Here is a 16070-nt window from a genome sequence, read left to right as displayed (position 1 = left end):
TCATTGTAAGGAACTTTTTTTTTTTTTTCCCAATTCCTTATTTATCAATCCTTTAGCTGACAAAGTTTCTTCTTTACAAGAATGTCTCTCTCCAATCTATTTTCTTTTCAGGAAAGTCGCTTGGACATGGGGCCTTCGGGAAGGTGGTACAAGCATCTGCTTTTGGAATTAAGAAATCACCAACATGCAGAATTGTTGCTGTAAAAATGCTGAAAGGTATCTCGCTGCCAAGCTGGGCTGGAAAAAATTCTCTCTCTTTATCATATCATATTTCACTTTTAGTCTGATTCTGTTGAAAGCAAGATTGTGTGATGCTACCCTCTGCCCCTTACTGTCTGAAACATCCAAAATGTGCACATTCAGTTTCAAGGCCACCAGGATTTTCCATCCAAGTAGCAGAACTCTGAAATAATGGTGTCCACAGTAGAAAAGATAAATTGTCACGTGGAACAGGAGAAAGTTTCAGATGCATCAAGAACCCAATTGTCTGATTTTTCTAAAATCTTGTTCCACTACTTCAAAGAAAGAATAAAGTGACTTTTGTGGGATCAGAGTGGGGAACTACTGTGTATCTTGTGTTGAGCCATTATGCTGCATTGACCCTGCACTGAGCACAGTACATGGAATTTAGCTGAGCCATAAGGCATCCACCTTGATGTGAAGACACTTGGGTGGAAGCTTCCACATTATCCTTGGTCATTAGTTCTGATGATTAATCCTCTTGTTAAAAACAACTGCCTTGTACCTCATTTGCATCTGTCTGGCTTTAGCTTCTCGTTCTAACACTTTCTATTAGGATGGGCCCAGCAGTTTTTCTACATGAAGGCCCTTCTATTAAGCTAAACAGATTGAGCATTTTAAACAGGTGTGCAGGTGTGTCCTCCCTGAGCCACCTGCATCCTCATTACATGGTGATAGGATGCTGATGCCCAGGCTGGGTGATGAGATTTCCATACACCAGTGCTCATCCCAAGGTGAAATCATCTCCCAGTCATTCTATGCCATTTTTATCATTGGAGCAGGAAGGATAAAGACTCTAATCAATTTGAAGAGGGCACTGGGGAACCTGTGCAAGTGGCACCTGCTGCTCCTAACTCCAGGATTGTCCCCAAGGGGGAAATTTTTAGCTGACAAGGTTGCAAACCTCCCTCCTCTCTCTTGTTCAAAAAGCACAGAAAAGCCTTGTTGGCAATACCAAGGAGCAACTATCTTCCAGTAAGCATCTCTGGGAAATGGGAGGAAACTAAAACTTTGGTCCCTGTGCATAACTTCTGCATTAGAGGGCCAGTAGCTGTCCGTGTCACTGATTTCAGTGCAGGCCTGCCATCTGGGTCACTGCCTGGCCCTGGGTAACAGGTGTTTTGCCAACACACAGACAGATAAGTTCACTGAATATCCGGCAGTGGTTTGCCACATTCAGCATTTATTTATGCATATCTACAGGCTTTTTGTGCCAGCCAGCACCATCAAAATAGCAGGTACTCCTAGAACAGGCGGGAGCAGTTGGCAGCTGCAAGAATCCTTCCTGGGCTCCATCAGGAGAGTGGTGGTCAGCAGGGACAGGGAGGTGATTGTCCCTCTGTACTCGGCTCTTGTGAGGCCCCATCTGGAGTACTGTGTCCAGGTGTGGAGCCCTCAGTACAAGAAAGACATAGAGATTTTGGAAAGGGTCCAGAGGAGGGCGACTAAGATGATCAGGGGGCTGGAGCACCTCCCCTATGAGGACAGGCTGAGGGAGTTGGGCTTGTTCAGCCTGGAGAAGAGAAGGCTGCGGGGTGACCTCATTGCAGCCTATCAATACCTGAAGGGAACCTACACCCAGGAGGGGAGTAAACTCTTCAAAAGGGCTGACAATAGCAGGACTAGGGGAAATGGATCCAAGTTGAAGGAGGGAAGATTTAGGTTGGATGTTAGGGGGAAGTTCTTTACTAGGAGAGTGGTTAGGCCCTGGAATGGGCTGCCCAGGGAGGTTGTGGATGCCCCGTCCTTGGACGTGTTCAAGGCCAGGTTGGACGGGGTCCTGGGCAACCTGATCTAAATGTGTATGTTTGGTGGCCCTGCTAGGCAGGGAGGTTGGAACTACGTGATCCTTGAGGTCCCTTCCAACCCGGGTGATTCTGTGATTCTGTGATTCTGTGATCCTTCATGGTGGGATTCACAAATGCACATGCAGAGTAGGCTCTTGTTTCTGAGTTTGTCACTCAAACTCCCTTTGTTGTCATTGATGAGAACAGTTCATCCTATCCTCAGGCAGATCCCTCAGTTTGCTGTTCTGGGCGCTTATTTAGTTCTGTTGCTTGTGAATAGAGCCCACGGTGACGGCGTCCTCCTCAGGCCTCTTCACTTTTGGGCACTTTTCCCTAACTGAAGATAGGGAAGATCTGTCTCGTGCCCTGTGTCCTCACCTGATTATCCAGGAACTACGGAGGCATTCATGAGCTCTGTACATGCAGAATTCCCATGAGGTGGGATAGATGTACAGTGAGTTACTGATTAGATGATGAGTTTTGTGGGGGGTCACCAAGAAAATCTGCTTCCAAAACGATGTTGAAACCAAGCCCCTCAAGACCTGACTCGGGGTTTTTTCACCGGACAGTTCTCACTCTCGGCATCACTCAAGTTTTTTAGTCCTCTTGGATCTATGAAAAACAACACTGTTTCTTTTTCCTTGTTTTCTTGCCCAAACAAAATTCTGCAGGAGAATACTGCTTGGATAGAATGAAACATTTTGCTCTACACTAAGTAGAAACTTTTATGTTTAGTTGGGAGATTTCTTACATCACTGCTGTTACTATTAATATTGGTTATATTCAGGAAGAGTAAGATGTAGTCCACTAAGCTCAACCATTTAAAATGTACATGTCCAGTCTATGTTAATACTCCAGGCTTCTTGTGTGATAACAGATTCAGAGGAGCTTCTCCAAAAGGTGGTTCATCCCTTCCCTGAACAGGGGACAGTACTGATCAGCCTCTGGAAATGCCTTGCTTTTACCACTTGCTCCTTGGGAAGTTAACTAGTTCAGACTAATATATAACTGTTAGTTGGCTGAAGTCAGGTCAGCTAAAAAAACTACTCTAGATGGAGTTAATTTTACTCTTGTAGCCTCTTTTTTTTTTTTTTTGCATTCATTTCTTTGGCTGCAACTACAAAACATGTGAAAAATTCTTTCATTTCTAAATATATCAGAGTCTACTGGGAGGAAGTTGACTGCCTGACTTTTTTTATGGGTTTTGTTGCAATTCATAGGATGCTTGGCAGGGAGGAATAGAAATTAATATCAGCATGTGAAATGCATTTGTTAATAAAAGTTATTTCAGTGGAAAATGACAGTAAGTGGTAAAGCTCACCGGGACCAATGCTTTGCCTTGTCACATTGACCTTGTTTTGCATTTACAGAAGGGGCCACAGCGAGTGAGTACAAAGCACTGATGACTGAGCTCAAAATCCTGATCCACATTGGCCATCATCTGAATATTGTGAATTTGCTGGGAGCCTGCACAAAAAATGGAGGTAAAAAATGTGCACTGCATTGAAAATGGTTTGAACGATCTCCCATGGCAGTGTTGCTTTCCATCCAGAAGTCCAGTTATTAACTTGGAATACTGGAGCTCGTCCTGTGCTCAGCGAGAAAAGAGGAAGAGAGAAAGAGATCTCCAGTTATTTGATGAAGTGATTATCCTTTTCCCTACTTAAACTCTCTTCGGCTGTTAACAGGAGAAGAGCAAATATAGGACCATGCTGAATAAGGAGCCACTTGTTGTCTTTTATCTCACCCACTCCAGTGCTACGTCTCAGGTTAAACATGGTCTGGACAGACTGGGATATCAGCTGTTTGCCCCGAGTGATGAGTCACAAGGGAACAATTGTGAAGTCCTTCATGATATTCCACTAGGAGAATCAAAGAGCCAGTGAGAGTGGCCATTTGTTTTAGATATGTCACCTATTTTAGTTCAGTGATGATGTGTGGGCTGCTGGACTCCAGTCTGAACTCAGACTGACCAAAGAGGAAACAGAGGGTCCCGCAGGACCCAGGGTCATGACACAGCACTCAAAATTAGGCCCATCCCTATTTTTCAGAAACTGTGCTGTTTTTGCTAGCATGTCCAGTGTCCTCCAAACAGCTTTCTACTTCTTTAGGACACGTGATATCTATGGGTAGGAAAGACTATTCATCTTCTCAGAACTAAAACTCTCACGTATTACTTTACGATGCTTAAAATGCACTTCCTTTTTTCCCAGGGCCTCTGATGGTGATTGTTGAATACTGCAAGTATGGGAATTTATCAAACTATCTGAAAAGCAAGAGGAATTTTTTCAGCCCCACCAAGGTAAGGAGGCAGATGCCTCAGGTAGGGTTCATCACACCCAGCGTGACAGGGATGCAGTTGTCAGCCTCTGCACTGGTCTCCTTAGCCTCTCTGATACCAAAGGAGAGAAACTGCTTTTGGATGCAGTTCACCTGACCAGCTTTGAATGTTTGATGCAGGATGTAACGCATTAAGAAAGGGCTCATTTCTCCCCCTTGCCAATGCAAGGAGCCTGCTGTGATTAATGTGGACGGAGCCATCTCCAGTGGGAGGAAGTGAATCCTATCCAAAATGTCCCCACATGCTCTTGCCCCTCTGCTGACAAACCCATTCCTGCTGAGCGTGCGGTCACTTTGGAGGCTCGTGTCAGTGAAGCTGAAGGAAGTGGTTTTGCCCAGTGATTTCAGCACTGCTGGGAACACAAACAAGATAATGCCATTTAGAGCCAATGTTCCAAGACATCCTAATGTTCAGAGATTCGACAATAATCTTCTTATTGTGTGAGGAGCAGTGCTACCCAGAGGAAAAGAGATTAAAGTCTTGTCCTCACATCTTACAGCCCTCTGAATCAAATCTGCTGCCTGCTTCTTATTACAACCCTGAACCTAAATGTGCCAACTATGTTCCTGACTGTACATCCAGCCAAGTCCCCCAGAAGATTAAAAGATCTGAGGTGGCATTCAGGAACCTGACTCCAGAGCTGCAGTGCTCTAAATCCTTTTTCAGCCTTGCCAAGAGCTCAGAGGCATCTCATTACTTTTGACAAAGGTCCTGTGAATGCAGCAGTAGAGCATGCTGAGGAGTAGCCCCCTCCAAAGGGCTTTGGCTGAGCCTCTTTTCCAAAGGGGGATGGAGCATGGCAGGGGAGAGAGATGGCCATGGAGGAGCCTGGCCATGCAGCTAGAGTGCTCTCCAGATTACAAAGAAAGCATTTTCCAAGCAGTGTTTTATGTGTCCCATTAAACTGCCACTGACTGTTGCATGAAAGCACTAGGTGAAGGAAAAAGACAACAGCTGTTCCTTCAGCAACTGTATTTCAAGTACTTTAGCTTCTTGTTGGAAACCTGGGCTTACAGCCCTGTGCCAAACACTGCTCAGAGGCAAGTCCTTCTGCAGCCTGAGAGCAAAAGCCAACACTAGTTTGGTAGGGCTGGGACATCTGCACTGTGTCAGCTTCTTAACTCAACCACCATGCTCCTTGTCTCCAAGTGGAAATTAAAGGTCCTTTCAGATGTCCTTAGGCTGAGAAGAGCCACAGTCCGGGGCAAGTGTCCACCCAATGCTATGCAAAACCCCACCACGTGGTGTTGGGTCCCTACCCCAAGGGGAGATGAGACCACATGTGCCACGGGCGAGCATCTTCTCCTGGTGCAAACAAGAAGTGACTGGCTTCTCTCTTACTGCTCTGATGTTGTACCTCTTCTCTGCCTGTTTGAAGGACCCCTCTCTACAAGGAGAGCTGATGAAAGACAAAAAGGGTATTGAGGCAGTGGAAGGCAAGAAACAAAGGCTGGCCAGTGTTACCAGCAGCGAGAGCTTTGCGAGCTCTGGGTTTCAGGAAGATAAAAGTCTGAGCGATGAGGAGGAGGACGAGGAGGGTAGGTATTAGTTCCTTCCTGTCCCTACATGGTCTGTGATATTTTTACAACATACTGTGCATCCCTGAAATTTTTTTCCTCATTTATCACCCTAATAAACATCCGTGGGAGACACTCACAGGGTCATGTCCAGAGGGTACAAGATTTAAAAAAAGATTATTTCCAGGGTTACTAAATCTGACAGGAAAATGTGTGATTGTTTCTTCTGACTGCTCCTTATCTTTGGGGAAAACACAGCAGTGTCCAGAGTGTGGGGTATAAAGCAAGCACTATTTTTGTTTCCAGTGACAGTGGACTGACCTTCAAATACGACTATGAAGACTGAATTTATGAGAGCAATTTTATCAGTAAGAGAGGGGGAAAATAACTGCCTCATGAGTGAGCTTTGCAAAAAACTGTTTTCTACCTGTGCAGATGCTGCTGAGCTCTACAAGTTGCCCCTCACTATGGAGGACCTGATTTCATACAGCTTCCAAGTGGCCAGGGGCATGGAGTTCCTCTCCTCCAGAAAGGTGAGCTTTGCCCCAGGGACTTTTCCCTGCAGAAGGATGGGATATAGAGGTGAAATTATGTCTGTGTTTCAGAGACACCTTCCTTGGGAGAGGTCCCAAAGGAAGAGCCGTTTTCCTCTCAGCATTATAAATATAACGATGTGTTTATCCAAGTCTCCATAGTCCATAAACACAGGATCATGGCAGAAGGCAGTGGGTCAAGCTCATTCATTCAGAGACGATCTTTCAGGTGTGATTTTTTTTTTTTCCTCAATTTCAACACACATCATGTAGGAGCCTGAGACGAATCTTCGTTTTCCTTGGAAACATCAAGAGGCTTAAAAATATATGACTTTTGGGACTTAAGAAATTTTATTTTTTTTTAAATAGAACTATCACTGTTTGCATCAATTTCATGTAACTATAGTTGACTTGCCTAAAAAAAAAATATTAACTTGATCTCTCAAATAACATTATTTTTAAAAAGGATATGGGAGACAGTCAGGAAATTTGTGGGCAGGATTAAGGAAATGCAGCTTGATTGTGAAACTGTTTTATTATAGTGCATTCATCGTGACCTGGCAGCCAGAAACATCCTTTTATCTGAGAACAATGTAGTGAAGATCTGTGATTTTGGCCTCGCAAGAGATATTTATAAGAATCCTGATTATGTGAGAAAAGGAGATGTAAGTCCAGATGCTGTTTCTTTATCCAAATGCTTATAATACCATTTCAAATTGTCCACCAGAACGTTCTGAAGACGTTCGCATTTCCTGAACTTAAAAGAGCTCGAAAGCCATCACGTTTTTTATGCAAATGTGATGTGGCATATATCAGAAATCAGGTCTGTCCTCAAGCAGAATGCTCCGGCGCTGCAACTAGCTCATAGCTCTTGTTTGATAGTACTTCTGACGTTTGTCTCCTGGCTAGCTCTTCAGTGTGACACCTGTGCCCAGTGACTTTCCTTCAAGGAAACCAGTCCCCCCAAAACAAGGCTCTCCTCCTGCATGTCTCACCTATCTGCCAGCTGTACCCTCACTTGGAAGTAGCTTTCAAATCTGACAGCACTATGTATTAGCTGTGAAACTTTATTCACGTGGCTTGAGGACCACTCAGGAGGCACTAACAGGCTGTGCTGAGGGGCTCCGTGGGTGCAGTATCTGAAAACTTTCCCAAGAACATCTCCAACACCAACACCAAGTGATTTGTCTTTGGCCACGGGGTTCTCTCCCCTGTCTTTAGGATGCCTGTAAGGAAATCCCACAGGTTCCTGTTTGAATAGCAGTTGTTTACATGACAATATATAGTTGCAATATATAGTTTATTCATCTAGGATTAAATTCTTTTGAGTCTCTGAAAATAATAGTCAGGTCTGTCCACTTCATTCCAGGCTCGACTTCCTCTCAAGTGGATGGCTCCGGAATCCATCTTTGATAAAATCTACAACACCAAAAGCGATGTGTGGTCCTACGGGGTGTTGCTGTGGGAGATATTTTCCTTGGGTACGTTAAACCTGCTCTTGGGATTGGGAAGGGGCCAAGAAGAGGCTGCCAGAGCCAGACCTGTGTGTCATGTCAGCCATGAGACTTTAGTAAGGAAAAACCGAAATCAGACAAAGGTGGGAAGCAGGCAGAGAGAATGGTGCACATCATGCCTCTGAGAAATGGAATTCTTTGTGTCTGTAAAGGCATCAGCAAGCAAGCAAACAAGACGTAATGGCCTTAAGTTGCACCAGGGAAGGTTCAGACTGGATATTAGGAAACATTTATTCTCAGAGTGGTGAGGTATTGGAATAGGCTGCCCTAGGAGGTGGTGTTCCATCATCTCTGGAGGTGTGAGTGTGGCATTGAAGGACATGGTTAGTGGGCATGGTAGGGATAGATTGGTAGTTGGAGTAGATGATCTTATTGGTCTTCTCCAACCTTAATGATTCTATGATTCCAAGAGAGCTGACTTGCATGAAGGTTAGCACGGCTATCAGAGCACTTCTCTTTCTGCCATGTCCAAACCCCAGGTTTCCCTCAATTTCTCAAAACATATGAGACCTGCACATGGTGGAGAGGGTCAAACATAGTGTCATGAAGATGCCGAAGAGCCTGGAGCACCTCTCTTGTGAGGACAGACTGAAAGAGCTGGGACTGCTCAGCCTGGAGAATAGAAGGCTCTGGGCAATCTCCTCAATGCCTTTAAATACCTGAAGGGAACCCACTGCCAGCACAGCACCCTCCTCAGGTGCACACATCCACACAGATCCTGCAGGATAAACTGAAGCATGCATTCTAACATGAACACCCTTTGAGGCTTTCTTCTTCATTCTTTCTTCTTTTTTATTTTTCCCATACTGAAAACAGAGGATACAAAACACACACTGCAAGGGAATAACAATGACCTTCAGAACAGAAGAATCTTAATTGGGTTTAAAACAGAGACTGACAAATGAGGAGAACAGCAGAGAAATAATAAGATACAATTAGCAGGACAAACAATCATTTATTACTTTAATACACTTGCTGGTTTGCCTGCCAACTAGTGTCATTTTACGGTCAGCAGCACAATACCTGCTGCTTTTTCCTAAAAGCCCCAGCTCCTGGAACCCAGTGACTGGCTCTCAGAGGGGGCTTTTTTTCTTTTATTTCCCCTTTTCCTGATGCCATCTTTTCTCCAGGAAAGAGAAAAATAAAATACCATGAGCAGCAGCAGGCTGTATCTTAAAACCACAGAAACTGGAGAAGCAATGCAAATGTGCTGTCATCTGATTTTAAGCTACAATTTTAGTACTCTCAAGGTAGTTTTGAGCATTTGGATCTTATTAACTAACTAGAATTTGGGGTGATCCAAACCACAGAGAGATCAGACTTATCTTTTCCTAAGGGATTCTTCTCAAGTCAAATTCATGTTTATCTTCTTGCATTCAGGTCAGGTGAACACCACCAACAGCCCTGGGTTTGACCCTGCTACCTTGCAAGTAGCAGGGCTTTAGCATCATCATCAGTTCTTCATCACTGTTCTCCATGCCCTGTGCCCTGCAGGCAGATGCTGCACACTCAAGTGCTTGGGTGCCCTTGCAGGGATGGGGACTACTACTTGCATGTCATACGCCAGGAGAGCTGAGTCCTCGTGTGCAGAGGCAATTCCCCTCCTACCTCAGAGATGGATGGATGGATGGATGGATGGATGGATGGATGGATGGATGGATGGATGGATGGAATGGACGATTGTGGATGGTTGGATAGATGGGTGGAAGGATATGGATGGATAAATGAATGCATTCATGGATGATCCTCTTCTCCCACTGTTGCCCCAGGTGCCTCTCCGTACCCCGGAGTCCAAATAGATGAGGACTTCTGCAGCAAACTAAAGGAAGGCACAAGGATGCGTGCCCCAGAGCAAGCTACCGAGGAGATGTAAGATGCCTTTTTCTACTTGCCCTGCATCCCTCCACCCTCTGGGGCTGCCTTGCAACATTAATAATGTATAAACTTCTGCAAAAAAGCACCCCACAGAAACACAGAAAATTAATGGTCTCATATCTTCTTGTTGCCCTGGCCATCTTCTAGGCCTTCCCATGGGGCAGTGTGGATGAACTGCACAATGACCCTGGGAGGGCCACTCATGGTGGGATGTGGGCCCAAGGCCAGGGGTGCACAGTGACTGTGCGAAGGCAGGGTCAGTGCCTTAGTGTCCATCCTCCCGTGCAGCCAGGACAGCACGCAGCCTCGGCTCGCCTGGGCAGAAGAAGGAAGGTCACCCATTCCCATCCAGGTTTAGCATTTACTGACGTGTGCACAGATAAGTGCTGGAGGAATGTGACATTAGGAACATTTTCTGAACTTCGGAAGCAGCAGTAGAAGCTTCCTTGCAAACATGCCACTGGTGAGGGCCCACCCTTTCCTGGAGCCACTGTCTGGTGGCAGAGGAAGGTGACGGGGACCGTAGCTTCCCAGCCATGCTCAGCCTCCATCAGTTCCTGCTGCCAGCTGCTGCTACACAGCATTCCTGGAAGCTAGGGATCAGCTGAGGCCCCAGGTCTGCAGACCCCCAGCAGGGAGTGCCCTACCCTCATCTGCTCCCATGAGAGTGAACCGCAGCACATTAAACACGCACCTCATGGGGTATATCACTTAGGAGCACAAGTATCCAGGGTATTTTGCCCTCCAGACATGTCCTCAGTGCCTTTTTGGGTGTTGCATCATGACTCAAAATAGCAGCACTTGCCAAAAAATAGTTCTGGGAGCAGCAAAAGGATGCAAGCCAGCCACATCTATCTGGAAGCATTAACCATTGGCTAATTTTATTATCCCAGTGACAGTGCTCTTCCACATATTTTATTGCAGGAAGGAAAGCTTGGCTCAGCCAACACAAGGAAGTGACACATTCATATAAGTCATCTAAGGATGCCTTAACTTAAACATTGCCAGTTAATAGGTGTTTTATTCAAAGGCTTAATGAAAGGTTTAGGGATAGAAAAAAGAAAGTATGACTACTGGACTAAATTATTCAGTTGATGGCGTCTTCCTGGTGTCCTGTGGGAAGAAATCCTTCGCCTCTTTTTTTGGAAAGCTCACTTCTTTAGTAATAGGCCCTGGCAAGTGATGGACAGAGCCTTCATGAAATTGCGTGGGCTCAGGAGTTAACTATCAATGTGAAGCTTTTGGAGCCTGTGCTGCCTCGCATTAAAGGAAGCACTAACCCTCCATACGCTCCTTTTGCCCTCACAGTTACCAAATCATGCTGGACTGCTGGCGGAGCAACCCCAACGAGCGGCCGCGGTTCTCGGAGCTGGTGAAGCGGCTGGGTGACCTTCTGCAGGCCAGTGTGCAACAGGTACATGGGAGCCCATGGGATGCTACCCGGCCTGTGTCCACAGGGGTAACGCTGCCCTTTCCTGCCCACTTTTAGGAAGGCAAGGACTACATCCCCCTCAACACTATCTTCACAACTGAAAGTGGGCTTCCCCCTGCATCTGATCCTTTGTGCAATGAGAAGTTTCCTGTTCCAAGCCCAAGCTGCCGAAGCACGGAAAGAGTGAGGTGAGATACGCAGGATTAAGAGTGTGCTTTGGGTGGTCTGTTGGGTGTTGCAGCTTGCTGCGCAGCACGGCTAGGCCCTGAGCAGGAGAAATCCCTGAACACAGCCTGAGCTTCCAGCAGCTTTGCCATCTGGGCAGCCCTGAGGTCTCCTTTTGCAAACCACTATGGTGGCTGATAATCAGATAGAGAAAGAAACATTGAAAAGAAAAACAGCAGTTCTGCTTGGTCACTTCACACTCTCTCACCTAAAGCTGTTCTTTTTTTATTCAACAGATACATAAATACTTTCAAAATAAAGCCACCCCAGCGCATAAAGACATTTGAAGAGCTTCCCATCAAGGAAACACTTGTATTTAATGTAAGTGACACTTGGCAAAACAATAAGCAACTGATTTCTTTTTATTTGCATGGCAGATACATACAAAGACAATCAAGGAGTTGTACTGCTTTGCAAGCTTTACTGACAGGAGGTGCAGAATCAGCTCTGTTTGCAGCAAGTACTCCCTGCCTGATCTGGCTGTTGGCAGCAGCCCTGCCTGGATCCCACTGGAATGGGACTGCTGCTTAAAATCCTTTGGATTTGTGTTTCTGTTTGAATATTAGTGCAGAAGTGAGACTAGGGGGTCGTGCTTCCTCCACAGATCACCAGAATGAACCAATTCTGGTACGAAGCTGACAAGCTGGGTACATGTCTATTGACAGGACATGTGCACTGTGCTGCTCAAGTGAGTGGGCAGTTTTAGTAATACAGACAAAATATACACATTTTGTGATGGAAGGTGGAAAAAGCTCTCATGGCTGATCTGGTGGCTGGCCAGACTCTCACCTTGCTTACAGGCACTTTTCTTTTATCACTCTGTACCTGCATTAATAGCATGTGTGTGTGTTCACTGCACCCTACAGTGAACACAGTTTGGAAAAGAAACAAGAAAACCTATTAAAGAGGAATCAAGCCTGGTAGTTTCTTACAGCTAACAACTAATAGGTTTCTGTTTTCTTCAAGGACTACCAAGCAGACAGCGGGATGGTGCTGGCCTCAGAAGAACTGAAGCGCTTCACGTGGACAGGCAGCAAGCAGAAGTGGACACTCTTTGGGTCCGTATTTTATACTCCCTTCTGCTTTATGTTAGAGGTCAGAGGAGGAATCAAGGTCCTTGTGCTGAATCAGGCCTAATGAAATCAGCTGTGGTGCGCCCAGGCCCTGCCAATGCTCCTTGCAGAAGAGGACTGCAGTGGAAAGGGACCTCTGGATGTGACCTGGCCCAACCCCAGCATAAGCAGTTGGGTCAATCAGCTCCCACACCCTGCCCTCCTCAGAGGACCAAACAGCCCTCAGCCCCTTCCATATCCATCGCCCTTAGGATCAGTTAGCACTTTGACCATCAGCTTCATCAGGCTGGGCAAGCACGTGCCACGGAGGCAGAGGCTACAGGAAACCAGCCCTTGGTGAGGGGGAGGAGGAACACATAGCTGAGGAGGATTTGCGGTCTTTCCTGCGTGTCCCCAAGGGCACCCGAGCCGGGACAAGGCTCCTATTGCTGCCCTTGTTTTACATGAGTCAGCTAAGCACGGTCCATTTAACACCCATGGGCTCAGGATGCTGAAGAGGCAACTTTACAATAGATGGATGTGAGGGCCTCGTTTCTCTTCCTGCCTTTAAGCACTGTAATATACTGGCCACCTTCCTCCACCTAATTCCTGAGAGCTGCCCAAGCAGGGAGTGAGTGCTGTGCTAAGCACCGCACTGTACCAGCACCAATGCTTATTTCTTAGTGCTGGCAGTGCCTGCAGCTGGTTCCAGCTCTCTGCTCACAGCCAGCCCAAGCCTACCCTGGGCCCACCGAGCTGGCAACAGGCCGAGGCTGAGGAAGGCCCAGGTCTACCTTGGCAGGAGGTCAAAGCCAGCCTGGCCACGCTGGGCCAGTCACCGTCTCTGCGCCAGGCGGCCTGGTATTGTCTCAGCAAACAATTGCAGCAGCTGAAACCAAGGTGGGGAGGTTGTGCTTTGAGAAAAACTCCAGTGACCAAGAGGGCAGTGCTTAAGCACACAGATACACAGGGGTGGGAGCACGCAGGCAGGCCTGCTTGCACAGCCAAAACACACAGCTCCTTGCAGGCACTGCTCTCAGTCCTACAGCCAACACCGTGGCCTCCCCAGTCGAAATGCACACAATGCTTCTTCCTCTGGGTGGCACAAGCAGGATGGAGCATGCCTAGCCTTTGCTCTGGAATGGCTTTAAGGAGCCTGTTTGGCTCCGTAAGGAAAAAATGCTAGGGTAGGAACTTGGCCATGCCTGCTAGAATACAAATCCTTGGGGAACAGAGCAGTTGGCTGAGAACACACAAGGTCATCTGGCTGCAAGCTAAACAAGCATTGCTGCAGCATTACACCTGAAAAGCATTCACGTATGCTAACAGCAACCCCTTAGTGTGCACACATTCCTAAAAGTGTCAGCTTTTTAGCTAAGCATCTTTTACTTAGGTGAAGCTGGAGCAGTACATACATACCTCTAAACACAGCACTGAATACTGGACAAGATAGAGCTTGTAGACATCCACACATGTAAGCTGATCTAACTCAATAGCGCTACCTCTTCCTGTGCACCTCAAGTGTGCTGCTCTGTGCTCCTGCCCTCTTTGTTCTGCTTGCTTTGCCTTGTAGTGAGCTGGTTGAGGTTGCTGGATTATCCGAAGGATGACCCTGAAATAAACCCGGAAAGCAGGAACAGCTCACAGCCAGGGCAGCTGGTGCCAGCTCCAGGATGAGGAAGGTCTCAGCCCTGACCACATTCACTGCAATGCCTGGCCAGAATTGGAGCACTCCTCATCCCTTTCCGTCCACCTCAATGCTGGAGTTTGGGACGCAGATGCAGACCAGCACAGGAGGAGCAATGTCCTCATTCACCCCATCTCAGTACAGGACAGGAGCATCTCCCCAAGGTCTGATGAGCCTTTCAGGCCCAGGTGGTGGCAGGGAGCCTAACTACTGACATGGCTGTCACATGCCCTGGACTTGCTATTGGCAATAAGGTGAAAACAGGTGTTAATGCAAACAGTGGGAAAAATCTTTCCAGTTCCTCAAGTTACGAGATCCCAACGGACAGGTCTAGGGGCAAAGACATAGCAGTACTCTGAGGTCCATTTCTTTGCAAGTGGGCAGAATCTCAGCTGCACCTCTCTTCTAGCTTTTCAGTATTGGTGAAAAAGGCCAACCCATGTGAGCCAAAATTCTGAGGGTGGAGCAAGCCCCCAAGTCAAAGCAAATTTCTAAGCCAGAAAAATAACCGAGAACATAATTTTTGAGTTGGAACAAGCATCTCAAAAGCCACAGTCAAACTCCTACTTCACTGAGATCCTGAATGCAGGCTGACAGGGAAAAAGCAGCCATTCCTTCCAACAAACAATCTCAATTAAAATCCAAGTAGATATTTTCTAATTTACATTCCCACTGTGGAAGTAGCTCACAGCAAAAGAAAGCCTTTGTTGGCTATAAGCTCTGTTTCAGTACAAAGCCAGACCACAGATGCCCAACTCTGCAGGCTCTCAGAGCACTCTGTGGGAGCCCAGGTACACCAGTGCACTCAAGGTAAAACAAACAGATGCACTCCACTGGTACAAAGGTTGGACAGTTAGCTTCAGTAGAGGCTGAGTGTAGCACTGAAGCTTCCTTTATTTTAGCTCACAATATTGCTTCAGGCCTTCCAGTCAGCCTTGAGATACGAGGTATTGTTTGTTAAAGCATTAATCTCTCTGAATAAGCTAGGGCTACAGCAACAAAACATTATGATGTGTGGCTGCAAGAAAAATCAGGTTCACAGGATGCAAAGCCTAGTGAGGAATAAGAGGATCCAAGTGATTTTAAGGCTCATAAGTTAGCATGCACACTGCACTTCTGCCAGCCCATTGCTCCTTAAGACTCAGCAATTACACTGTGACTCACTGAAGCACTTCTTTGGGAAAACATTTTAAAAGTCCATGGAGGCTGTGACTAACCTTGTCACATAGCTGTGGAATTTGTTTCAAAGCACTTGTCCATCTGCCAGCAGACGCAATGTAAAAACATGCGATGCATCTGCAATACTCATCATGAAGACTCCTCATGAACTCCATCCACCTACCAACAAACATGGAGTGGTCTGACTGGGAGGACCCTCCAAGCTTCATACTGTACAGACCTCACTCTTGACAAAACATATGGGCTTGTGAGCTAAAGATCCAAGAAAGCCAGTTAAAAGTAAAATCCTGGGTTCTCAAAGTCTTCACAGATGTTCTGTTTTACATGGAATTCAAGAGTAGGACAGCCAAGGTTCTTGACTGTCTAAAAGGAGAGAGACAAAGCACCCGTGAACTTATAAACATGAGGGAGAGAGAATCTAATTTTAGGCATTATAGTCCAACATAGGTTTAACTTGGGATTTCACATTTAATCAATGATGGAAAGTGTCCTGGCTTGTTGTGCCTACAGGTAAAGCTTCGGCGTCTAAGTTCAATAGCGTGAAACTTCTCCCTGCCTTAACTTTGTTCATCATTTGAAAGAGCCTTTCAAGCTTGGAACTCTAAGAATCAGGGCAAGAAAGTGCTGTGAGGCAAACAGCATCTCAAGCAGCGGCTCATCTAGGAAGACATTAAGCCTTCTCTTCTAA

General features: G+C 46.4%; 1 protein-coding gene across 1 annotated transcript in view; it reads left to right on the top strand.

Annotated features, from left to right (window-relative positions):
• Window positions 1-16070, top strand: part of FLT1 (fms related receptor tyrosine kinase 1) — a 103544-nt gene that overhangs the window by 84554 nt on the left and 2920 nt on the right. The window contains exons 18-29 of the mRNA XM_042868604.1: window positions 112-216; window positions 3398-3511; window positions 4241-4329; window positions 5747-5906; window positions 6321-6418; window positions 6961-7083; window positions 7788-7899; window positions 9702-9801; window positions 11116-11221; window positions 11297-11427; window positions 11701-11785; window positions 12431-12522. Coding sequence (XP_042724538.1) covers window positions 112-216; window positions 3398-3511; window positions 4241-4329; window positions 5747-5906; window positions 6321-6418; window positions 6961-7083; window positions 7788-7899; window positions 9702-9801; window positions 11116-11221; window positions 11297-11427; window positions 11701-11785; window positions 12431-12522 — 1315 coding nt within the window. The remainder of the gene's footprint in view (window positions 1-111; window positions 217-3397; window positions 3512-4240; window positions 4330-5746; window positions 5907-6320; window positions 6419-6960; window positions 7084-7787; window positions 7900-9701; window positions 9802-11115; window positions 11222-11296; window positions 11428-11700; window positions 11786-12430; window positions 12523-16070) is intronic.

The sequence above is a fragment of the Lagopus leucura genome, unplaced genomic scaffold (genome assembly GCF_019238085.1).
Source record: "Lagopus leucura isolate 7727_CA_CO unplaced genomic scaffold, USGS_WTPT01 Super-Scaffold_100001, whole genome shotgun sequence".
Classification (NCBI taxonomy): Eukaryota; Metazoa; Chordata; class Aves; order Galliformes; family Phasianidae; genus Lagopus; species Lagopus leucura.
Note: the sequence above shows the minus strand (reverse complement) of the source record. Positions and strands in the feature narration are given on the sequence as shown.